This window comes from Ursus maritimus, unplaced genomic scaffold (assembly GCF_017311325.1).
Source record: "Ursus maritimus isolate PB19 unplaced genomic scaffold, ASM1731132v1 scaffold_2, whole genome shotgun sequence".
NCBI lineage: Eukaryota > Metazoa > Chordata > Mammalia > Carnivora > Ursidae > Ursus > Ursus maritimus.
The window spans coordinates 40,604,393-40,625,385 of NW_024424452.1; the positions used below are offsets into that span (position 1 = coordinate 40,604,393).

The window sequence follows — 20,993 nt, forward strand, 5'->3', positions numbered from 1 at the left end:
GCGCAGCGCCGGCTGGTCGTCCTAGCGCCCCCCTGCCAGTCGGTGCGGTCCGGCGGGGACCTTGGGAGTCGTGGAGGAGCCCAGCCGCAGCGGCTGCAGGAGCACCCTGGTGAGGGAGGTTCGGCCATGGGTGTGGTTGGACGCATCGGGGCCCGCGCGGTGGGGCGGGAGAGGGGAGCAGTAAAATCTCACAGAGGAGGAGTGGGGTGGCGCTTGGGTGACGGAGACGAGCGCGGAGAGAATGGCTAAACGCGCCAAGGCTGCCGGGGTCGGCTGGCCCACCTGCTCGGCGGGCCCGACTCGCTGACGGCTGCTCCGTTTTTGCCCCCACGCCCGCCCCTTTCCTGCATTAGCCAGCCAGACGCGCCTCCCCCCACCCCGTTTCAGAGCATCTGGGCGGGGCCTCCCTCGGCCCCTTCCCCTGGGAGTGAAGGGCAGGCTGGGGAAGTGGGGAGGGGGGTGCGGTGCAGGGCCAGACTGCAGCAGAGAGGATCCGGGACTCCATTCTGGGCCCCATCCTTTTTCAAGCCCCCGCACCTCCACGGAGATCCAGAGCGCAGCCGCATTCTCTGAACCTCCCCGCCCCAGTCCCGGGGGGCTCCGTTCGGCTCCACCTGCAAATACTGCAGTGGAAACTAACGGTCAGTGGATGGACATTTGCGTCTCATTTAAATATTGTCCAAAGCAGCCGGCGCCTTTCATGCCTGCTGCCGCTGTCCATCACCTCCGTGTCCTTCTGGAGGCTCGCGTCCTCTCTGGCTGGGTATCACTCTCCCTGTCTTCCAGGTCTGCATCTGCGGTTGCCAGGTAGGCGGGTGTGAGAGGCCCGATCCTCCTGATTCTCCAGCGGCTGTCCCGTCGCCGCCGGCACAATGCTGTCCCCTCAGAGGGCTTTACTCTGCAACCTCAACCACATTCACCTCCAGCATGTCTCCCTGGGCCTGCACCTGTCCCGCCGTCCTGAGCTACGGGAGGGGCCCTTGAGCACATCTCCTCCCCCCGGGGACACAGGGGGCAAGGAGAGCCGGGGGCCCTGCAGCGGGGCCCTGGTGGACGCCAATTCCAACAGCCCAGCTGTGCCCTGCCGATGCTGCCAGGAGCACGGGCCAGGCTTAGAAAACCGGCAAGACCCAGCACAGGAGGAAGAGGGGGCTGCCTCTCCCTCGGACCCGGGCTGCTCTTCCTCTCTCAGCTCCTGCTCAGATCTTAGTCCCGACGAGTCCCCCATCTCGGTGTACTCGCGGAGCCTCCCTGGCGACGGGGACGTCCATCCTCAGCCCAGCATCATCCCCCTGGAGCAGGGCTCCCCACTGGCTTCCGCAGGCCCTGGCGCCTGCTCTCCCGACAGCTTCTGTTGCTCGCCCGATTCCTGCTCCGGGGCATCCTCCCCACCGGGACCTGACCTGGACTCCAACTGCAACGCCCTGACCACCTGCCAAGACCCCCCTTCCCCAGGGCTAGAGGAAGAGGACGACGGTGGGGAGCAGGACCTCCCCACCTCCTCCGAGCTCCCAGAGGCGGAAGATGAGAAAGCCGACGCTGGGCAAACCGAACCAAGTTGGAAAATCAACCCCATTTGGAAAATTGACACGGAGACAACTGACGCGGGCTGGAAAACCACGGAGAACAATAACTCCGGCTGCACGATCAGTGGGAATACTAACTCTAGCTGGAAAACGGAACCTGGAAAACTCGACTCCGGTTGGAAAAGCACCAGAGGAGTAACTGATAGCTCGAACACAGATGCGGGGAAAGCTGATGCGGGGTGGCGGAGTGACGTCAGCGAAGAGCCGGCGTCCCACCGGACAATCACGTCCTTCCACGAGCTGGCCCAGAAGCGCAAGCGGGGCCCAGGGCTGCCCCTGGTGCCGCAGGTCAAGAAAGACCGCAGCGACTGGCTCATCGTCTTCTCGCCCGACTTGCCCCCGTACCTCTTGGAAGCTCGTCCCCCATCGTCCACCCAGAGGGGCAGGGGCCCCTTACCGTCCTGAGGCTCCCGCTTTCCTTTCTCTGTAGCACTAAGCAGTTGGAGCTGTGGTTCTCCAGCCTGCAGGAAGATGCAGGTCAGACACCGGGCGGGCAGGGTGGGGTGCCAGTCTGGGAGGGAGGAAGGGAGGGAGGGGCAGTCTGTGTCTCTGGTCCTGGTGATAACAGAGCGCCCTTGATCCCCCGTCTCCACTTCTACGACTCTGTGCTTCACACGTTCAGTGCGTCCCCTTGCCCCACAGTGGGAGACACCCAGGTCCTCCCTGGAACCCCGGAGTGGTGCTTATCCACCTCTTCCTTCTTCCCCCGCCTCCTGGGCAGTCCTGTCCCAGGGCCTCCTGCCCCAGGGCCTCCTTTTGCTGTCCTCCCGCCCCCCTGCCCCCTCAGGATCGCTCGCTCGTCCTTGGGGCCTTGCTGGGTGGGGCTCCAGGGTAGCGCTCCCACACCGTTGCTCCAGGGGGGTCCCCCAACTTCCCATGACTCAGTGTCACCCCTTGTTCTATGGGCCGTGGGCTCCGACCCCCAGTTCGCAGCATAGATGGAGGCTGGGTGGGAGGCTGATGGCGGCCTGCTCGTCCCCAGGCCTGCTGTCCCTGCTGTACCTGCCCACCGGATTCTTGTCCTTGGCGCGGGGCGGCTGCCCCGCCCTGTCCACGGAGCTGCTGCTCCTGCTGCAGCCGCTGTCGGTGCTCACCTTCCACCTGGACCTGCTCTTTGAGCACCACCACCACCTGCCCCTGGGCCCGCCGCCCCCGGCCGCCGCCGCCCCGGGCTCACCCCCCGCCCTGCAGCAGACGGTGCACGCCGTGCTGCACTGGGGGGGGCGGCTGGCCCAGAGCCTTCGGGGGGCTTCCGGGGAGACGCCTCCCGGGCCTTCGGCTCCTGCCAGCGCCCCCACACCAGGCAGCTGGTGGGAGCAGCTGACCCAGGCCTCCCGGGTCTACGCCTCTGGGGGCACCGAGGGCTTCCCGCTTCCCCGGTGGAGGTCGTGGCGTCCCGGGACGGCGGCTGGAGGCCCGCAGGAGAGGCCCGTGCCCGCAGAGGACACGGCACCGGGCCGAGGCGTGTGGCTGGGGAGGCTGTTTGGAGTGCCGGGGGGCCTCACGGAAACGGACGGAGGAACCGTGAAGTCCAGGTACTGGGGTAGCCGGTTCCCTCCTCACAGCCGCAGGCCCCCCAGCTTGGCCCTGCAGGGATCGCTTAAGCCCGAGGTTGTCTTGTTTGTCCACGGGCCTGAGCTCCGCGTGCGGTCCTTTTGCTAGGGGAGTGCTGGCATCACGCTCTCCATTTCGCCGCTTGGTCCTCAAAGCCAGAAATATTTCCTATCTGGTCCTTTACAAAAAGAAAAGCGGTGTGACCTTCCATAGGTCGCTCTTGCTCTTTGGTGTCACCTCCCTCATCACCCCGAAGGGGCCCGGCCCCAGCTGCCACTCCACCCTCAGCCCTGACCCGCTCCTGATCTCTTTTGCATCAGGGCCTTCAGCCTCTTCCCACCTCCCAGTCCTGGGTTCTTGGGTCCTATCCTGGAGGTCGGGTGACCTCTGTGGCCCCATGTCCTCTCCTTCAGGAGACCATCCAGCTGGCTGCCCCCGACAGTGAGTGTGTTGGCTCTGGTGAAGCGGGGGGCCCCTCCCGAGCCTCTCTCGCCTCCCGAGGAGCTTGAGGCCTCCACGGCGGGCGTGGTGCAGACCCACAGGTGGGGGGTGCGTTTCGTGTTGGGGGGTGGGGGGCGGCGTGAAGGGCCTTGGGCTGTGGGGTCAGATACGCTCGTCCTGCTGTCGGCGTGAAGCTCTTGTCTCTGGGCCTGTCTCCTTCTCTGAAAGGGAAGCTGTCCTGTCTGTCAGGGCCGCTGGGGAGCGCGCTGCTTCGGGGAGCACCTGTGGTGTTGTGTCCGCCCGCGCTCAGGGCGGCAGGTGCCTCCGGGAGCGCGCTGCTCAGGTTGGACATGGGGGCTGCCTCTGCTCCGGAGTCTGGCTGCACTTGGCTGTTCTCAGTCCACGGAATTAGGTTTCTTGACTTTTGCTTCGGTGACGATGTTTTTCAAGTACTGCGTGCCCAGCATGAAGCTGTGGGAGGGAACGGGGCGAGGGGCAGACGCCCAGAGCCAGCGCCCTCCTGGCGCCTGGGGCCCGGTGAAGGTTCAGCGAGCCAGCGCGCAGTTCCGGTTGTGTGGTGGCTGCCCTAGGAGGGGAGAACGGGGCTCAGGGAAGGCCCGGTGGTGGTGTGGGTGCACCGAGGAGGGAGGTGAGGAACTGTGTGGGGTGAGGATGTCGGCCGCAGTGACGGGATGCGGGAGGCCTCAGCAGGTGGGTTAAGGAACCGGACTTCACTGCGCAGGCCCTGGGAGCCCGCGAAGGGTCTTAAGCCCGGGGAGGAAATGCTGGCCTGTGTTGTAGAAGGATCTCTGAGCGTGGGGTGGAGAACGGGCGGGGACAGGCAGTCCAGGAGGGACGGGGTGGGGAGAGGTGACCAGGCCCCGTGCTGTGGTCCAGAGAGCGAGGATGCAGCCCTAGGAGGGCGGCGGTCATGCAGGTGAAGAGGAGGGTGGGCGGAGTGGTAGGGATGCGGGCGGCAGACAAGTTTTGGGGGCGACACTGCGTGGTTGGCCAGCAGCAGCCCCTGAGGGGGAAGGTGGTGTGTTTGCCCCTGAGGGGGCCTAGAGGAGGCCTGGCTGGGAGGGTTCCGAGAAGTCGCTTAGTTTGCATGGGTGGGGTTTGAGGCCCCGGAGGAGTGCGGTGGCCTCGGCTAGTCAGCTAAGGGTCAGGCCCCGGGTAGAGCCCACACATCGATGGGTGGTCCCCACGCCTCTGCCGGAGCCCGGTTGGCGTTCGCCCCGCGCAGTGGGGAAGGCGCGCTGGGGACAGCCGGGCGCCCACCTCGCTTCATCCCAGCCCGTTCCTCTGGCTCCCCGCAGGGCCGTCCGCGCGCTCTGTGACCACACTGCGGCGGGACCAGACCAGCTCAGCTTCCGGCGCGGGGAGGTGCTGCGAGTCGTCGCCACTGTGGACGAGGACTGGCTCCGCTGTGGACGGAATGGCGTGGAGGGGCTGGTGCCCGTGGGGTACACGTCTCTCGTCCTCTAGGCCAAGCACCTGTCGCGTCGCCTCTCCCTCCGGCGCCCTGGGCATGGAATGGCCCCAGGGCCATGGACCTGTGACACCGATCGCGGCAGAAACGTCTACCCTGTCTGCAAAATGACTCTTCCCCCCCACGTCCGTCGTTGCAGATGGGAGACCAACTTTTCCTTTTTCCCTCTTGTGCCATCTGTAAGGTGAAATCTGCTCTTCTTCAAAATGTGAAAAGGAGTTTCCCCCCATCTCTCTCCTCTTTCCCACCTGCACAAGGAAACGTCTCCCTTCCCATCTGCACAATGGAAATCGCGCCCCTCTGCCTCCTTCCTCTGTGAGTGGACTGTGCCAGTACTGCGTGCGCCTCCGTTTCCGAGACTGGAAGGGCCTCGTGTGTCCTTCCTGCGTATGGACACCCCCCCGCCCCCGCCCTGCGCGCCACCCACGTTGCCTGTATTTATTACGTACTCATGCTGTGCCAGGTGCTGAAGTCCGGACCCCCTGGGTAGTGGGTCTGTGGTGTTGGTCTGCCTGTCCCCTCCTTTGTCCCAATAAAGTGTGGGAGCAGAATGTGTGTGTGTCACTGGGTGTCGGGACAGAGGCTGCAGGGAGGGGGAGAGGCCCCCTTCCTAGCCCGTGCTCAGTCCTTACCGGCCCCCTGTCGAGGCAGGGTTGCCTTGTTTGGTGAGACCGGTAGGGTAGGAGCCCGAGGAGATAGGGGGGCGTGGGCAGGCCCCGGCCTTGCCCCTGTGCTCGCAAGACCCCTGTCTGAGGTGTCGGGAGGGCTTAAAGGGTTGCAGAAGTGGTAGGTTTTACTGTCCGCATTCTGCAGTGATGCAGTTTCAGAAAGTGCACGGACGTGGCCTCTGGTACATGGTTCGGGGTTGATGAGTCTCAGTCTCGCGGTGAGAGCAGGCCAAGCTCCGGGGTAGGCTGGGGACTCACTGGCAGTGACTGTCTGCAGGAGGCGAGAAGACACGAGAGTCGGGAAACAGAACCAGGAGCTGAACACAGGGGAAAGGACCCTGGAAATTGTCCTCCATGTTCGGGAACTTGGGTCAAGGTGACAACAGGCGGGCGACAGGAGAGGGGAGGGGAGCCGTCCTCAGGAGTGGGCTTGCACACGTCCACCGTTTCCTGACTTAGTGTCCCCGTTCAGTTCTTGTTACTCCTCCACTCCTTCCTTAGTTTTGCTTTTTGTTTGCCGTCCGGCTGTGAGACCTGACGTCTCAGGTCCGCTCCGGGATGACGTTTCCCAGGCTGGACTCAGAGCCTCCGGGAACCGCTAGCTGCAGCCTTGGGAGTCTGAGCGCTCAAGATGATGCAGCTTCTCCAATTGCTTTTTATTTTTATCATGAAACTGTAAAACAGTAAACATGCGGAAGGTCACCGTGACTTTGACGTTGGGTCCAGTGTTTCTCACAGTGCAATGTGCACGGTGACCCATGATTCCTGTGTGCCGTCACAGAGTGCGTGCTTTCCAGGACCCCGCCTGCCCTGTCCTGACTCCTGTCCCCCTGCGCTGGCTTTGACGGGGTCACCCTAACAACGGGGAGGAGCCTGGAACAATACTGCTGGAGCGTTGCTGGGATCTGGTGATATTTGTAGTCACAGCCTAATGCGGCTCAGGCTTGTGGAGGTGGTAGGACTAACGGACCTCCTTGCAGAGCATCATGGGATAGACCAAATGTGAATAAGAAATTTATTTTTACATATTACCTAGAACAGCTGTAGTGGATACTAATGCTTAAAACGTAATTAAGATTAAAATACTTAAATTAAGAAAAACTGCTCACGTGCTGCTTTTGTACCCACGACAAGATTTGCCGAACAACAGGAGAGCCTTATGTCCTCGTGGGAGCGGACAGACATCCAGCTCTTGCAGCCAACTTTTTTTTTTTTTTTTAAAGATTTTATTTGTCAGAGAGAGAGAGAGAGAGGACAAGTAGGGGGAGCAGCAGAGGGAGAAGCAGGCTTCCCGCTGAGCAAGGAGCCTGATGCGGGGCTCGATCCCAGGACCCTGAGATCATGACCTGAGCCAAAGGCAGATGCTTCACTGACTGAGCCACCCAAAAACTCTGTTTTTTAAAAAATCGATTAAAAATTCAAATTCCAGGGGCACCTGGGTGGCACAGCGGTTAAGCGTCTGCCTTCGGCTCAGGGCGTGATCCCGGCGTTATGGGATCGAGCCCCACGTCAGGCTCCTCCACTATGAGCCTGCTTCTTCCTCTCCCACTCCCCCTGCTTGTGTTCCCTCTCTCGCTGGCTGTCTCTATCTCTGTCGAATAAATAAATAAAATCTTAAAAAAAAATTCAAATTCCAGCATAGGTAACATACAATGCTATATTAGTTTCTGATATACAGTATAGTGATTCATTAATTCTATACATTACTCTGCTCATCATGGTAAGTGGACTCTTGGTTCCCTTCACCTGTTTCCCCTGTTTCGGGCCCACCAACCTCCCCTCTAGAGTTAAGAGTCTGTTTTGGGGTTTGTCTCTTTAAAATTTCCTGTTTCTTAAATTCCACATATGAGTGAAATCATACGGCATTTATCCTTCATTTCTTTTAGCATCATACCCTCTAGATCCGTCCATGTTGTTGCAAACGGCAAGATTTCATTCTTTTTTTTTTACAGCTGAGTAATAGTCCTGTGTGTGTACAACTTTATTCATTTATCAAGGGACACTGGCTCTGCTTCCATTACATGGCTACTGTTAAGTACTGCTGCAGTGAACGGCGGTGAGGGCACCCAGAGGGCTTGGTCAGTGGAGTGGGCGACTATTGATCTCAGGGTTGTGGGTTCAAGCCCCACACTGGGTGTAGAGATCACTTGAAAAAAAATCATAAAAGAATAAAACACATAGGGGTGCATTATCTTTTCGAATAAGTGTTTTCATAGTCTTTGGGAAAATATCCAATAGTGGAATTACTGGATCATGTGGTAATTCTATTTTTAATTTTTTGAGGAGCCTCCATGCTGTTTTCCTCAGTGGCTGCGCTAGTCTGCATTCCCATCAACAGTGCACGAGGGTTCCTTTCTCTCCACGTCCTCGCCGGCACTTGCCGTTTCTTGTGTTCTTGGTGTTAGCCATTCTGGCAGGCGTGAGGTGGTCGGTCTGTCATCGTGGTCTTGTTTGCATTTCCCTGATAGTGATTATGAGCATCTTTTCATGTGTCTGCTGGCCATCTGGAGGTCTTCTTTGAAATGTGTGTTCATGCCTTCTGCCAACTTTTCAATTACTATTTTTTGGTGTTGAGTTATGGAAGTTCTTTATATATTTTGGATACCAACCCTTTATTGGATATGTCATTTGCAAATACCTTCTCCTCTTCTGCCAGTTGTCTTTTAGTTTTGTTGATTGTTTTCTTTGCTGTCCAGAAGCTTTTTATTTTGATATAGTCCCAATAGTTCATTTTTACTTCTGTTTCTCTTGCCTCAGGAGACATCTAGAAAAAGGTTGGCTACGGCCAATGTCAGAGACCTTGCCTGTGCTCTCTTCTAGGATTTTTATGGTTTCAGTTCTCACATTTAGGTCCTTAATCCATTTTATTTCTGTGTATGGTGTAAGAAAGTGGTCCAGTCTCATTCTGTTGCATGTTGCTGTCCCAATTTTCCCAGCGCCATTTGTTGGAGAGACTGTCTTTTTTCCATTGCATCTTCTTGTCTAAATGTCGAAGAATAATTGACTAATAATCGTAGGTTTATTTTTGGGCTCTCTTCTCTGTTCCATTGACCTGTGTGTCTGTTTTTGTGCCAGTGCCATCCTGTTTTGATCACTACAGCTTTGTGGTATAACTTGAAATCTGGGATTGTCCTTCTTCCAATTTTTCTTTTTTCAAGATTGCTTTGGCTATTCAGTCTTTTGTGGGTCCATACAAATCTTAGGATTTAGTTCTGTGAAAAATGCTGTTGGTATTTTGATAGGGATTGCATTAAATCTATAGATTGCTTTGGGTAGTATAGACTTTTTAAATTTTTATTTAAACATGTATTTATTTGAGAGAGTGAGCACAGGAGGTGGGGGGGGGGGAAGAGAGGCAGACTCTGTGCTGAGCAGAGAGCCCAGAGCAGGGCTCCCTCTCACGACCCTGAGATCATGACCTGAGCCGAAACCAAGAGTTGGACGTTTAACCGACTGTGCCACCCAGGCGCCCCTAGTATGGACATTTTAACAGTATTAATTCTTCTGATCCAAGAGCCTCGAGTATCTTTCCATTTGTGTCATCTTCAATTTGTTTTATCAATATAGTTTTCTGAGTACAGGTCTTTCACCTCCTTTGTTAAGTTTATTCCTAGGTATGTTATTATTTTTGGTGTAATTGTAAATGGGATTTTTTTGGGGGGTTAGTTTTTAATTTCTCTACCTGCTGCTTCATTATTGGCGTATAGTAATGCAGATTTCTGGACATTGATTTTATATCTTGCAACCTTACTGAAATCATTTATTAGTTCTAGTAGTTTTTTTGGTGGTCTTTAGGGTTTTCTGTATGTAGTATCGTTGTCATCTGATAATAGTGAAAGTTTTACTTCTTTTCAGTTTGGATGGCCTTTATTGCTTTTTCCTGATTGCTTGTGGCTGGGACTTCCAGGACATGTTAAATGAAAATGAGTGGACATGCCTGTCTTGTTCCTGACCTTAGGGGAAAGCTCTCACTTTTTCACCATTGAGTATGATGTTGGCTGTGGGTTTTTCATATATGGCCTTTATTATGTTGGAGTATGTTCCCTCTAAACCTACTTTGAGGGTTTTTGTTTTTTGTTTCTCATGGATGAACGTTGAACTTTGTCAAATGCTTTTTTTGCATCTATTGAAATGATCAAATGGTTCTTATCCTCTCTTACTGATGTGATATAATATATTGATTTGCAAATGTCGAACCACCCTTGTGTCCCGGGAATGCAGTCCATGGTCTTGATACTTCTGAGCAACCGTTCCAGCTAACTCAGAGCTTCAGTGTGGTCCGCATGTGGGCGGACGTTCTGTTGGGTCCTTTCGTTGCTGGCAGGAGTGACTCCATCTTCCTTAGTACGGCCACACTGCCTATTTCTGACACTTTTCTATTCACAGATGAAGATTTTTAAATTCTGATTCCAACACGGGATAGTAGGTGATCTCTGGCAAGTTGCTGAGATTCAGTTTTCATTTCTACAAAATGGGAATAGTAACTACAGAGGGTTATCACGAGGATTATCGATCTAACTAGCTAGATGATCCTGGGCAAGTACTTAACCTTTGTGTTGCTTCAGTTCCCTCATCTATAAAATTGGGTTTGGGGACCTACCTAAAAGGGCTGTTGTGAAGATTAATGAATGAATACATGTAAGCTGCTTAGACTGGAAATGGTCTGACACGGGGGCCTGAAGTTACTGTTGCCAAGCTTGGGGTCTGTTCATGAAGACGATTGAGGGATGTGTGTATGTGTGCAGAGGACAGATGATTCCTCTGTTGACTGGTTAGACTGGGCTCTGACCAAAAAGATCCTAAGACTGAGGAAAGGGCTTTATCCCCTAGTCAACAGTGGTGAGTGTGCCCCTGCGGGGGCCCAGGATGCCAATGATGTGGTTTTTAAAAAGATCTGTTTGGCAACACGATGGAGGAAGGAGATCCTGGAAGATAAATGGAGGACAGGAAAGGGGAAAAAACAGCAAGCTCACCACTCTGTTGTTAGGAAAAGTTTTTTCCATTTAATACTAGACTTTCAAGGATTGAGATGCAAGCTTTTTATGCAATTACATCCAATGTTAAAATTGGTAATACATAATTTACAAAGATTAACATCAAAACAATCATCTATTTAGATATGCTTTTGTAAAAAGGAAATATATTAGCAGCATTTATATTTTCCGCAATCACACAGCCTACAGACATGCACACTAACTCTGGATCTATTTGCAGTGATGTAGTGCTTTGCCCCGCGTTTCAAACACCAAAACCCGCCTGGCAGCTAGGGGGTTCTTTTTATTTCATTATTATAAAATAACCGAAAAATAAAAAAAGGCATTAATTTCTACACCAGTAAGAAAAAACAAGTTTTTGCACTTACCTAACATTTGATTGTCTAAAAAACATTTCAGTTTTTAGTCTTTCAACAAAAGAAAGATAAAATGACAGAGCGTAGTGTCTTTTGCTTCTGTTCTCACATTTTACAAAGTTTTTTTCTTTTTTCTTTTTTTGTTTTTTAAAATTTTAGTGTTTAACACTATTCAAGGAAATATTGAATTTTAATCTCTTTCTTGTCATTTTCCTGCTTTTTGACTAAAAGGAGACCCCCAAAGTGCCCCTATTTCCCACCTCCCTCCCACCCAGCTCCCTGCAATGAAAACCAAAAGAAACCACTTGGACGGGCGTGGACATGCGACGTTTCCAGCTCCACACGTGAGTATCTTATACCCAGGTCTCATCGTAATGTACAGTGCTTCTCTACAGTAAGAAAATACTCCAAACTATTTTCTTAATTCTCTTTTTTCTTTAATAAAATATTTATTCTGCTTTTTCTCTGCTCAAGGGGATCTTTGGCATCCCCTGTCTCTTTTGTTTTGTTTTTTTTTTTCCCTCAAGATTGACACAGAAAGGAGAAAAAGAAAAAAAGCTTCAATGGAATGGAAGGTGTCAATGTTTCTACCTAAACAAGTCAGAGCGTCGTCATCATCAGGGGAAATGTACAGTGAGGACAGCGTTGGTCCGGGGGCAGAGAAGTGACGGGACGTGTTTGCTGCTGTATTGCTTCCTAGTCGCGCAGCAGATACGTACATACATACATACATACATACATATATACACACACAACTTGGCACGTTTAAAAACCATCTTTTCTCTTATAAGAACATCTAAAACGTATATGCATATGTATGTCTGAGAAGACAACAAAGCAAAGCTTTTTAAATTTTATTTTTAAAGAGACAGTATTGTCTGGTAACTTCTGGCCAAAAGAACGGGAAGGAAGGAGACATCCTGACGTCCCTCCCGCTGCTGCTGTCACCAGGAGGCTGGAGGAGACAGGACGGGTGGGGCGAGCACTGTCTCTTAAGAGGCGGACACTGAGGACCGTGTAATGAAGACGAGAGTAGTGTTTAAACCGATGATGCGCACTCACGACAAGTCCTCTGAGCGTGAACACTGCTCCGCAGTCTGTGTAGTGACTTGTGTGGGTTAGAGGCCACGTCTCCGGAGCTTCTGCATGGAGTCTGTTCTGAGACGCATCTCCGCTCGCCCGGCACGGCGGACACACGCGAGCCACAGCGCGTGAACAGCACGTGTGCGGGCGGGGGCCCGGCCTTCTCATTAGAAGAAAACAGGTTCGGCAGGTTATGAAGGTTAAAACAAAAATCATGACCGTAAGTCCTGTGCCCTCTGACCCCATGGGGGCCTTCCCTATTCCATGATTACATTCCGGGGAGGAGAGGTAGGGAAAAGGGCAGCAGACACAAGTGCTTTGACTTGTCAGTTCATGTTTTACTTTGACCTGATTGGGCAAGAAAGGAGAGAGACACTTTCCTGGTCAGGGATCTATCTGGAAAGAGGCCCCAGCTACTGCTTCTGTCTGAGGTCTCTGGGGTAGCTCTTGGAGCCCACAGAGAAGAGGCAGGGTGGGATGGGGACCCCCTCCTGCCGGACTGGGAGTGACACCTGGGTATAGGAAGCAGCCTGGCAGCAGTGCCTGTGGGATCAGAGGATGACACAGAAAGACCCAAGCTGGGGGCAGGGGCGAGTGCTATGAAGTACCACAAGGCTCCGGTCACCCCGTGTGCTCCGTCCTCCTCCCATTGTGAACCCTCGGGGTGAAGCGGTGGAGAGGAAAACAAGTTAAACTGAACTGTTTAGACAGACCCCCTTCCTCTCCACTAGCTCCAAGGTTTATTAAGTACCTAATGTCAACGACATGGCCCCTTCCCCTTGCCGGACGGACCCTCCCCACCCCTGTCTACACTCAGGACAAGAGGCAGGACTGTTAGCTCCACTGATCAGAGATGCTCGAGCTTCTCCTTTGAGGCTCACTTCCGAAAGCTGTTTTCTGGGATGAACAGAGTGCGCCTTCGCAGCTTCCTGCCTGACCCCTCCTCCAGCAAGTAGGTCACGTCGATGGCTGAAAACAGAACCAAGGAGGCCCATCAAACACCACCCTCCTGCTCCACATTCCAGATCTGAGCTCTAAGGAGGTCGCAGGAGTCCAGTGACTCCTTTTCTGACCTCTAAGCACCTCGGGCCTTCCTCCAGCCTCAGGAGAGAAGTTCTCTGGGGGGTGGGGGGCTCTCACCACCCACCGCCCCCTTCCCAGGATGGAACCGTGTGCGGGGCCCGTCAAAGAACTATGACGTTTTCACAGAACACTTTCCATCCTGGGCAAGTAATGGTAAGTTGTTCTTTTTTATCCCGTCCTCACTAATTTCCCCTTTATCTTAAGCCCTGGACATGAGCCTGATTCTTTCTTACCATTTTTCCCAGGGATTTTTTCAAGGAGACTGAGTAAGATCTGGTTGAGTCGTTCCCGCTGGCTGTGCCGCCGCTCCTCAGGGGTAGAGGCCGGCTGAGACTCCTGACTACTCTCCTCTGGCTTCTTCTCACCCTCGCCCACTTCAGCAGGGGCCCCCTCCCGTTCCGGCTCCTCCAGGCTGGGCAGCTCGTCGGCGGCCTGTTCCTGGCTGGCCAGAACCTCTTCAATCAAGGGCAGAGCATCATCCTCCTGGCCCAGGTCTTTTAGGGGTGGCTTTGGGCGCTCGGACTTCCAGGATGACCTGCCAGAGGGATGTGGGCATTTCGACTGAGGCCGTGCGGCGCCCTCCAGAGGGGAAGGGAGAGAAGGGGAGGGAGGGGAGGCACCTCAGGTTGGCTTGAGATCTTGAGTCTAGCTCTTAGGAGCCTTGGCTCCGATCATCACTGTATTATTATTTGTACGAATCACTACCTTTTCCTGAAATCTATTTTCTAATTACAAAACTCAGTTTTCCTTCTTTCAGGAGTCCACACACTACCCCAGAGCTGGTCAAACCGCACAGCTAGCCGTCAGAGAAGTACGACACAGCCTCATGATGCCTGCAGTCCCACTACAATGAGAATCTGCACGGAGTGTCTGCTTTTCCCGACTCTGTCCTCACGCGCATCACCCAGGACGCTGCCCTCATGGTCAGTGCCGCGGTGGGCGCACCCCCATCCACCGGGAAAGGACACTGAAGGACAGCCTTCACTGCTCCTTCTCTCAGAACAAGACTGTACAAAACCAACACAAATACCAGCCACGCGCCCACGATGCCCAGTGAGAGCTCCGCACGGACAGCTTCCTGACAGCAGGTCCTCAACACAGGTCCCACGGACTGAGACACCTTGGGGTCATGGGAAAAGCTTGAAAAAGGAGACTTTTCCGAACCTGTCTAGAGTTCTGTTCCAAATCTTATCCTTCTGTTTCTACTCCTTGTGAGTCTCCCTCCCTGCCCCCGACTAAAGCTCCATCAGCAGACAGAGCCTCCTGACACCCAGTGCTTCCGAACCACTGCTGGTGCCACAGGCCACTGTCACAGAGTCCCCAGCCCTCGGGGGGTGGGTCGAGTGGGTCGGTGGTGGTGCTCTTACTCCACTCAAGTTGTTGGCCCACTCCTTATATAAGGGCTGTGCTCATATCCCCCAGGGGACTCACCGCCCTCCGTTCCTCTTGTAGTTGTCTGGGACGTAATGAGGCTGCAAAGAAAGGGAAGTGGTAAGCGTACCGCAGAAGCTGGGTCAGATGAGCCAAGGAGCTGGGGAGGGAAGGAAAACACAGGGTGGGTGGCTGTGTTTTCCGAGCTGGGTGGCTGTGTTTTAAGGGCAGAAGGTCAGTCCTTTTGTCCGTCTGTAAGGCCACGGTGGTTTTGGTGTCTTGTAAGCCTGCGATGACAGTAAGAGGGACGGGCTCCCAGTCCCGTTTGCCCCATCCCAACATTTAAGTAGTTCAGGTTGGGGCTTCAAAGTGAACCTGTGAGCTGTTGCCCGAGCAAGACCAAAGAAGCTTAGATGAGAGGCAGGGCTTGGTGGTGGGCAGAGAGAATATAAAATAAATACTGTTTAGAGAAATCCAAAAACAATTATAGGAAAAACAGGGACATAAAGTTTGCTTTCTGGTTAGATGGTTTCTAAACATTCCAGGAAGATGGTCACAATTTCTGACAAGCCCACAAAAAGCGGAGTCAAGGATGAGTAGCATAGGCCAGAGTTTCATTACAGCAAACAGACGGATGGATGGATGTCCAAAGCCTTTGTGGACTGATGCATGGCACAAAAGAATTGGAGGAGTATGTTCACAACAATTTAAAGAAAAAGCACATGAGAAAGGCTCCCAGTGGACGAGCCCGATGTGGGGCTTGATCCCAGAACACCGGGATCACGCCCTGAGCCGAAGGCAGACGCTTAACGACTGCGCCACCCAGGCGCCCCTACAATTTTTTCTTCTTAATGCCTCTGTACTTTTCACATTTTATATAATGATGGTGTCTTACATTTTAAATGTAAATAAGGAAAAAAGCCCTGAATTATTTTCACCAAAGTCTTCTCAGCGTTCTTGCTATTGTCTTTGCTTGCTTCTTAAAATTATTGATATGAAGACACAACAAAAAAACTACACTAGGAGCTCAATGGCCAAGACTGTAAAGAGGGGAGAGAAAAAAGAAAACCTGACTATAACATGGATATCAACAACTTGCTCAGAAACAGCCCATGCCAGGAAATGAGAATAAATGTATTTATGCTGCTTAAAAATCCCAAACAAGGGTGCCTGGGTGGCTCAGTCAGTTGGGCGTCCAACTCTTGATCTCAGCTCAGGTCTTGATCTCTGGGTCATGAGTTCAAGCCCTGTGTCAGGCTCCACGCTACGCACAGAGCCTACTTAAAAAAAAAAAAAAAAAAATCCCAACTAGAGACAGATTCCTAGAGTTTGGGATGGACAAATAGGAGGAAGCAGCAGAGAGCCTGAAGGTTCCTACCCGAGGAATTCCGTGCATGAACTACATTGCCCTGACATGACAGGTAAGAGGAAGGAGACTTACTGAGAAATCTCTTTTGGGCGTGAGCTTCTTGGGGAAGTGGTCAAAGGCATAGGGCTTGGTGCAGACAGGGTAGCGGTTCCGGTGGATCTTGTAGAACAGGTGTGCGGACTTGTCCAGCCGGTAGTCACAGATGTACACATCTTGCTCCTTCACTCCTTTGGGTCTCCCTAGGAGTTCAGATATTGTTAAAGAACCCTCCTGCCTTCCCCTCCTTCACCTCGAGCTAGAGCTGCCCAGAGATGAGCCCATACCACTGGGAGGCATCTGGTGATCGCAGAAGAAAGGAGAGTCCCCAGACAGCAGTGCTGGAAAAGGAGAGGGGCGTGTGTGTATCTCAGAGTGTAAGGGCAGGTCACAGGGTGAGAAGGAACCAGACAGGCAGCTCATCCAAGTGCTGCAGGAATCTGGGAGGGAGCACAGCAGAGTGTGGGGACGTCGGGAGAGAGGAAAGGCAGGATGGAATCTGGGAGGGAGCACAGCAGAGTGTGGGGACGTCGGGAGAGAGGAAAGGCAGGATGGAATCTGGCAGGGAGCACAGCAGAGTGTGGGGATGTCGGGGGAGAGGAAAGGCAGGATGGAACCTGGGAGGGAACACAGAGCAGAGTGTGGGGACGTCGGGAGAGAGGAAAGGCAGGATGGAATCTGGGAGGGAACACAGAGCAGAGTGTGGGGACGTCGGGAGAGAGGAAAGGCAGGATGGAATCTGGGAGGGAGCACAGAGCAGAGTGTGGGGACGTCGGGAGAGAGGAAAGGCAGGATGGAATCTGGGAGGGAGCACAGAGCAGAGTGTGGGGACGTCGGGAGAGAGGAAAGGCAGGATGGAATCTGGGAGGGAGCACAGAGCAGAGTGTGGGGACGTCGGGAGAGAGGAAAGGCAGGATGGAACCTGGGAGGGAGCACAGCAGAGTGTGGGGACGTCGGGAGAGAGGAAAGGCAGGATGGAATCTGGCAGGGAACACAGCAGAGTGTGGGGACGTCGGGAGAGAGGAAAGGCAGGATGGAATCTGGGAGGGAACACAGAGCAGAGTGTGGGGACGTCGGGAGAGAGGAAAGGCAGGATGGAACCTGGGAGGGAGCACAGCAGAGTGTGGGGACGTCGGGAGAGAGGAAAGGCAGGATGGAACCTGGGAGGGAGCACAGCAGAGTGTGGGGACGTCGGGAGAGAGGAAAGGCAGGATGAATGAGGGGAGCATATTTGGAAATAAGCACTTTATAACCGGGGGATGAAGTCCCCAGAATCATGGAGCCCCAAGCGGCCGATGCGTGAATGGAATACACATTCTTCTGGACTATTTGCTACGAGAGAGAAGGCGAGGCAGCCGAGCTCACTAATGGTGACAACTGGACATACTGAGCTTTTACTGTGAGCCCAAACTGGGCATGTGCTTTTGCAGATTACTTCATTTAATCTTCACAAAACACTATGATAGGTACTAATCCCTACTGCCAGTAGGTTAGGTAACTTGCCCAAAGACACACAAGTAAAAAGTGGTGGGGCTGGAATTTGAAAATAACTGACTCTACAGCCTACACTGTTAACCACGGAGCTTAGGAAGCTAGTGTACTTTCTGGGTTTGTTTAATGTCCACAGTAGATATGGCCTTTGGGATTTTGGAATGGGTGGGTGGAAGAACATGCCTTGTGATGATACTAATAGAATGCTGAGTGCATATTATTAAGAAATAACTAAATTTAAAAAAATTAAAAAAATTTAAAAAAGGGGGGAATTAACATTTATTGAGTATCAAGAAAAAAAAGAAAAAAACAAAAAACATTTACTGAGTACCAAGCTCTAGCTAAAAGAAGAAAAAATATAGCTCTTTGAAGCTTCACAGCTAGCCTGGGACAATGTTTTATCAGAGACAGTGAGAATGGAGTGGCAACAGCAGATGAAGGAATAGGGACATGAGGTCATTTCTTCAGCAGCTCAGGTCACTTACCTTTACAATACGTATAAAGGTCCAGGACACAGCAGGTCCCTACCACAGCCTCCAAGGGAATGATCTCGTAGAGTGGCACCCGAAACAGCTCATTGTGATAGAAACGGCGGGATGGAGAGTGGTGGGTCTCGTGGGGGCGGAAGTAGTGATGACCGAAGGCAAAACGTTCCTCTCTAAGGAAGAAAGGGAGAGTTTTAGTCGCCTGGCAAGATCCTAGGCAATATTCAGCTCTGTGCTGGAAGGGCAGAGCTGGAAGAAGACAGAGGACCTCAAACACGTACTTTTCATTCTTCCAAAGCTTCTCAATGCGGAAGATGTCCAGTTTGTCTCGGTTAATGTGCGACAACAGTCGGTAGGACTGGCGGACTGGGTGGCCATCAGGTGTGCGCCGGCTATCCCGCATCAGGTACACGCAGTCGCCTAGGAAGGCACAGGACAAGTTCAATGATGCTTGCGTGAACTCTGTGAGATGTCCACTGATCTGACCCAAGGTCTATACGGAAGGGCTTAAAGTCTAAAACAAACAACAGATACAGAGAGCTACCACTGGCAGTCTAACAGCCATGGTCATCAATTCCGGACTATGAGAGTGGCCCAAGGGAGGTCTTCCAACTCTTAGAATCCTGTATGTTTTTCTCAGTCCTAGAATTAGCTTTATGACATCCTGGTCTCTCCAAATTAGTTTTATTTGGTGGCGGAGAAATGTATGAAGCCCAAGAACTAGAGGATACACAAAACCCATACTGTTAACCCTTGAACAATGTGGGTTTGAGCTGTACATTTGTACATGTACAAATTATACACAGACCTTTTTTTTTTTTTGGATGAATAAAGTTCAGTACTGTAGATATAATGTAAAAAACCTTACGATTTTAACATTTTCTTTTCCCTAGCTTACTCCAGTGTAAGCATGCAATATATCAATACATGTTAACATACAAAATATGTGTTAATCGACTACTTACGTTACCAGTAAGGCTGTGGTCAACAGGCTATTAGTAGTTAAGTTTTTGTGGAGTCAAAAGTTGTATGTGGATTTTTGTGCGGGGGGGAGTTGGTGCCCCTAAACCCTGCATTGTCCAAGGGTCAACCATATTCGACTGCTATGAAACGTCATGTGGTGACGATAACTATTACGCAGAGAGCAGACACTCCCACCACTCAGAAAGGGAGAGTCAGCTTGTGTATGCGCACCTTGACGAAGCAACAGGTCATCTCGGAGCAAACAGATGAAGTAGACACAGCCGGGCTGGGCATAGTGGGGCCGAGGAATCATGGGTACCTCCTGGTAAGAACAGAAAGCCAACGGTAAGGGCTAGGACTACGACACCAGCCTACTGATCTCCATTCAAGAGAAAAAGAATTCAAACCTAGAATTCACAACCAATTTAAGACTTACTGTTTGGTCATTTCAACACAACACACATGTACACAAAGATGAAAGCAGCTAGAGCTGAACGGGGAAAGTGAAGGCAGAGAACAAAACTGACAGGCCAAGTACCCAAACTAGCCGTACGAGGCATTAATAGTATGGCTGCTCTTGCAGCTCCTGGGGAGCATGAAAATGTGTGAGGGGGGACAGTGACTGTCACAAGGACTCAGGGAGGCCACCAGCATTTAGTGCCCAAGGGCCAGGGACACCAGACATTCTGCAGCACATCCCTCAGAGCACAGAAATGTCCGCTGAAAATGACAACACTGCTGTTAAGAAATACTGCCTAAAACACTTCCCTGTACAGAGAAGACCTGCCCGAGATCACACGTATAGACACAACAGAACCAGGACAAAAATCCATCTGTAACTTGGGCAAGTTACCCAACCCATTGTCTCTCCTGGAAAGTGGGCCTAAGACTAACCTGTGTACTTGAGTTCTGACTTCACAAGTACTTCTTTCATGGACAGCTGACGGTGTTTATATAGTACCATTGCTTCCACAATTTTCTAAGTATTTTATTTCCCCTTTGACCACACACTTGAGAAAAGAAAGGGCAGAATTATTACCCTAGTGTAAAGTGTAAGAAACTAAGGCCCACAGAGGTTGAGTGACTTATTAAAGGAAATTCAGTGCACCAGGAGCAGAGCAGGTAAGACACCATGTGCCACATCTCCTACTTGTAGATCAGAGGATCACCAGCGGGCAGCTTACTCTGTCCACAGGCCTCGGGTCGCACTGCTCACAAAGGTAGTGCTCCACGTCCGAGTTCACCCCCATACAGTCACAGTGCTGCCACACCTGTGGGGAGAAGCGTGCAGTTGGGAGGGGGACTCAGACTTACTGAGAGAAGTGCTGGGGGCTGAGAATAAAATAGAAAAAGAATTAGCAGTAGTAAAGTCCCAAGGGAACTAAGGGTTAAGTGGGTGAGGGAGAAATTAGAGATAAATGGTTTCAAATAGGGGGAAAAAGAAGAAGAGCTTGTCTGAACATAGCACGCTGACTGGTCCGTACTACATACAAGTGGGAAAGGAAGTGAGGAGCTGGACAGAGAACGGGAGGATGAAGGAGCACAGCAGCACGCCGGTGCTCACTCAGCGGCACACCCCAGGGACCGGGCCACGTGGAGGCCTTAGTCACACCATGCTTCTCCGGGCTGTTGCCTAATTCCAGCCTCCTGACTGCCCTGGGCACCCCGCTCCTCTCAGCGCCACTTCCCCTTCAGTAAGGGACGGGTTCAGACACTCCTCCATCGGGAGCTCCGTCCACTCTGCTCCTGAAGAACGCGGCAACGCTGACGCCGCTCTGGCGTCAACCCCGCCCCGCACGGCAGCGTTCTAGTCGGTTCAGATGATGCGAGGTGCACGCAGTGGGACGCGGGCAGAGAGGACGGGTGGGAAAGGAAGGGAAGGGGAACACGCCAGAGGTATGAAACAGGAGAAAGGCCATCCGGTGCAGAATGCAGGATGGAAGAAAGCACGGCAGAGCTCAAGCTCCTAAAGAGCCCACAAGCCAAGCACAGAGGCCTTGTCACATGTGGCCGCCACACCC

General features: G+C 52.6%; 2 protein-coding genes across 2 annotated transcripts in view; one reads left to right on the plus strand and one right to left on the minus strand.

Annotated features, from left to right (window-relative positions):
- The first annotated feature begins 707 nt into the window (after positions 1 to 707).
- On the plus strand, positions 708 to 5,624 carry RUSC1 (RUN and SH3 domain containing 1). Its single transcript, XM_040635768.1, is given in 5 exon segments — positions 708 to 1,924; positions 1,927 to 2,063; positions 2,569 to 3,121; positions 3,554 to 3,682; positions 4,901 to 5,624. Coding segments are annotated over 5 exon segments (2,040 nt in total). The 5' UTR covers positions 708 to 872; the 3' UTR covers positions 5,070 to 5,624.
- Positions 5,625 to 10,721: 5,097 nt separating this feature from the next.
- The window catches only part of ASH1L (ASH1 like histone lysine methyltransferase), a 162,897-nt gene continuing 152,625 nt past the window's right edge, over positions 10,722 to 20,993 (minus strand). Inside the window, 8 exon segments of the mRNA XM_008696570.2 lie at positions 10,722 to 13,143; positions 13,491 to 13,792; positions 14,689 to 14,729; positions 16,070 to 16,236; positions 18,010 to 18,182; positions 18,291 to 18,429; positions 19,204 to 19,294; positions 20,157 to 20,243. Of these exon segments, the coding sequence (XP_008694792.2) occupies positions 13,052 to 13,143; positions 13,491 to 13,792; positions 14,689 to 14,729; positions 16,070 to 16,236; positions 18,010 to 18,182; positions 18,291 to 18,429; positions 19,204 to 19,294; positions 20,157 to 20,243 (1,092 nt within the window). The 3' untranslated portion in view covers positions 10,722 to 13,051.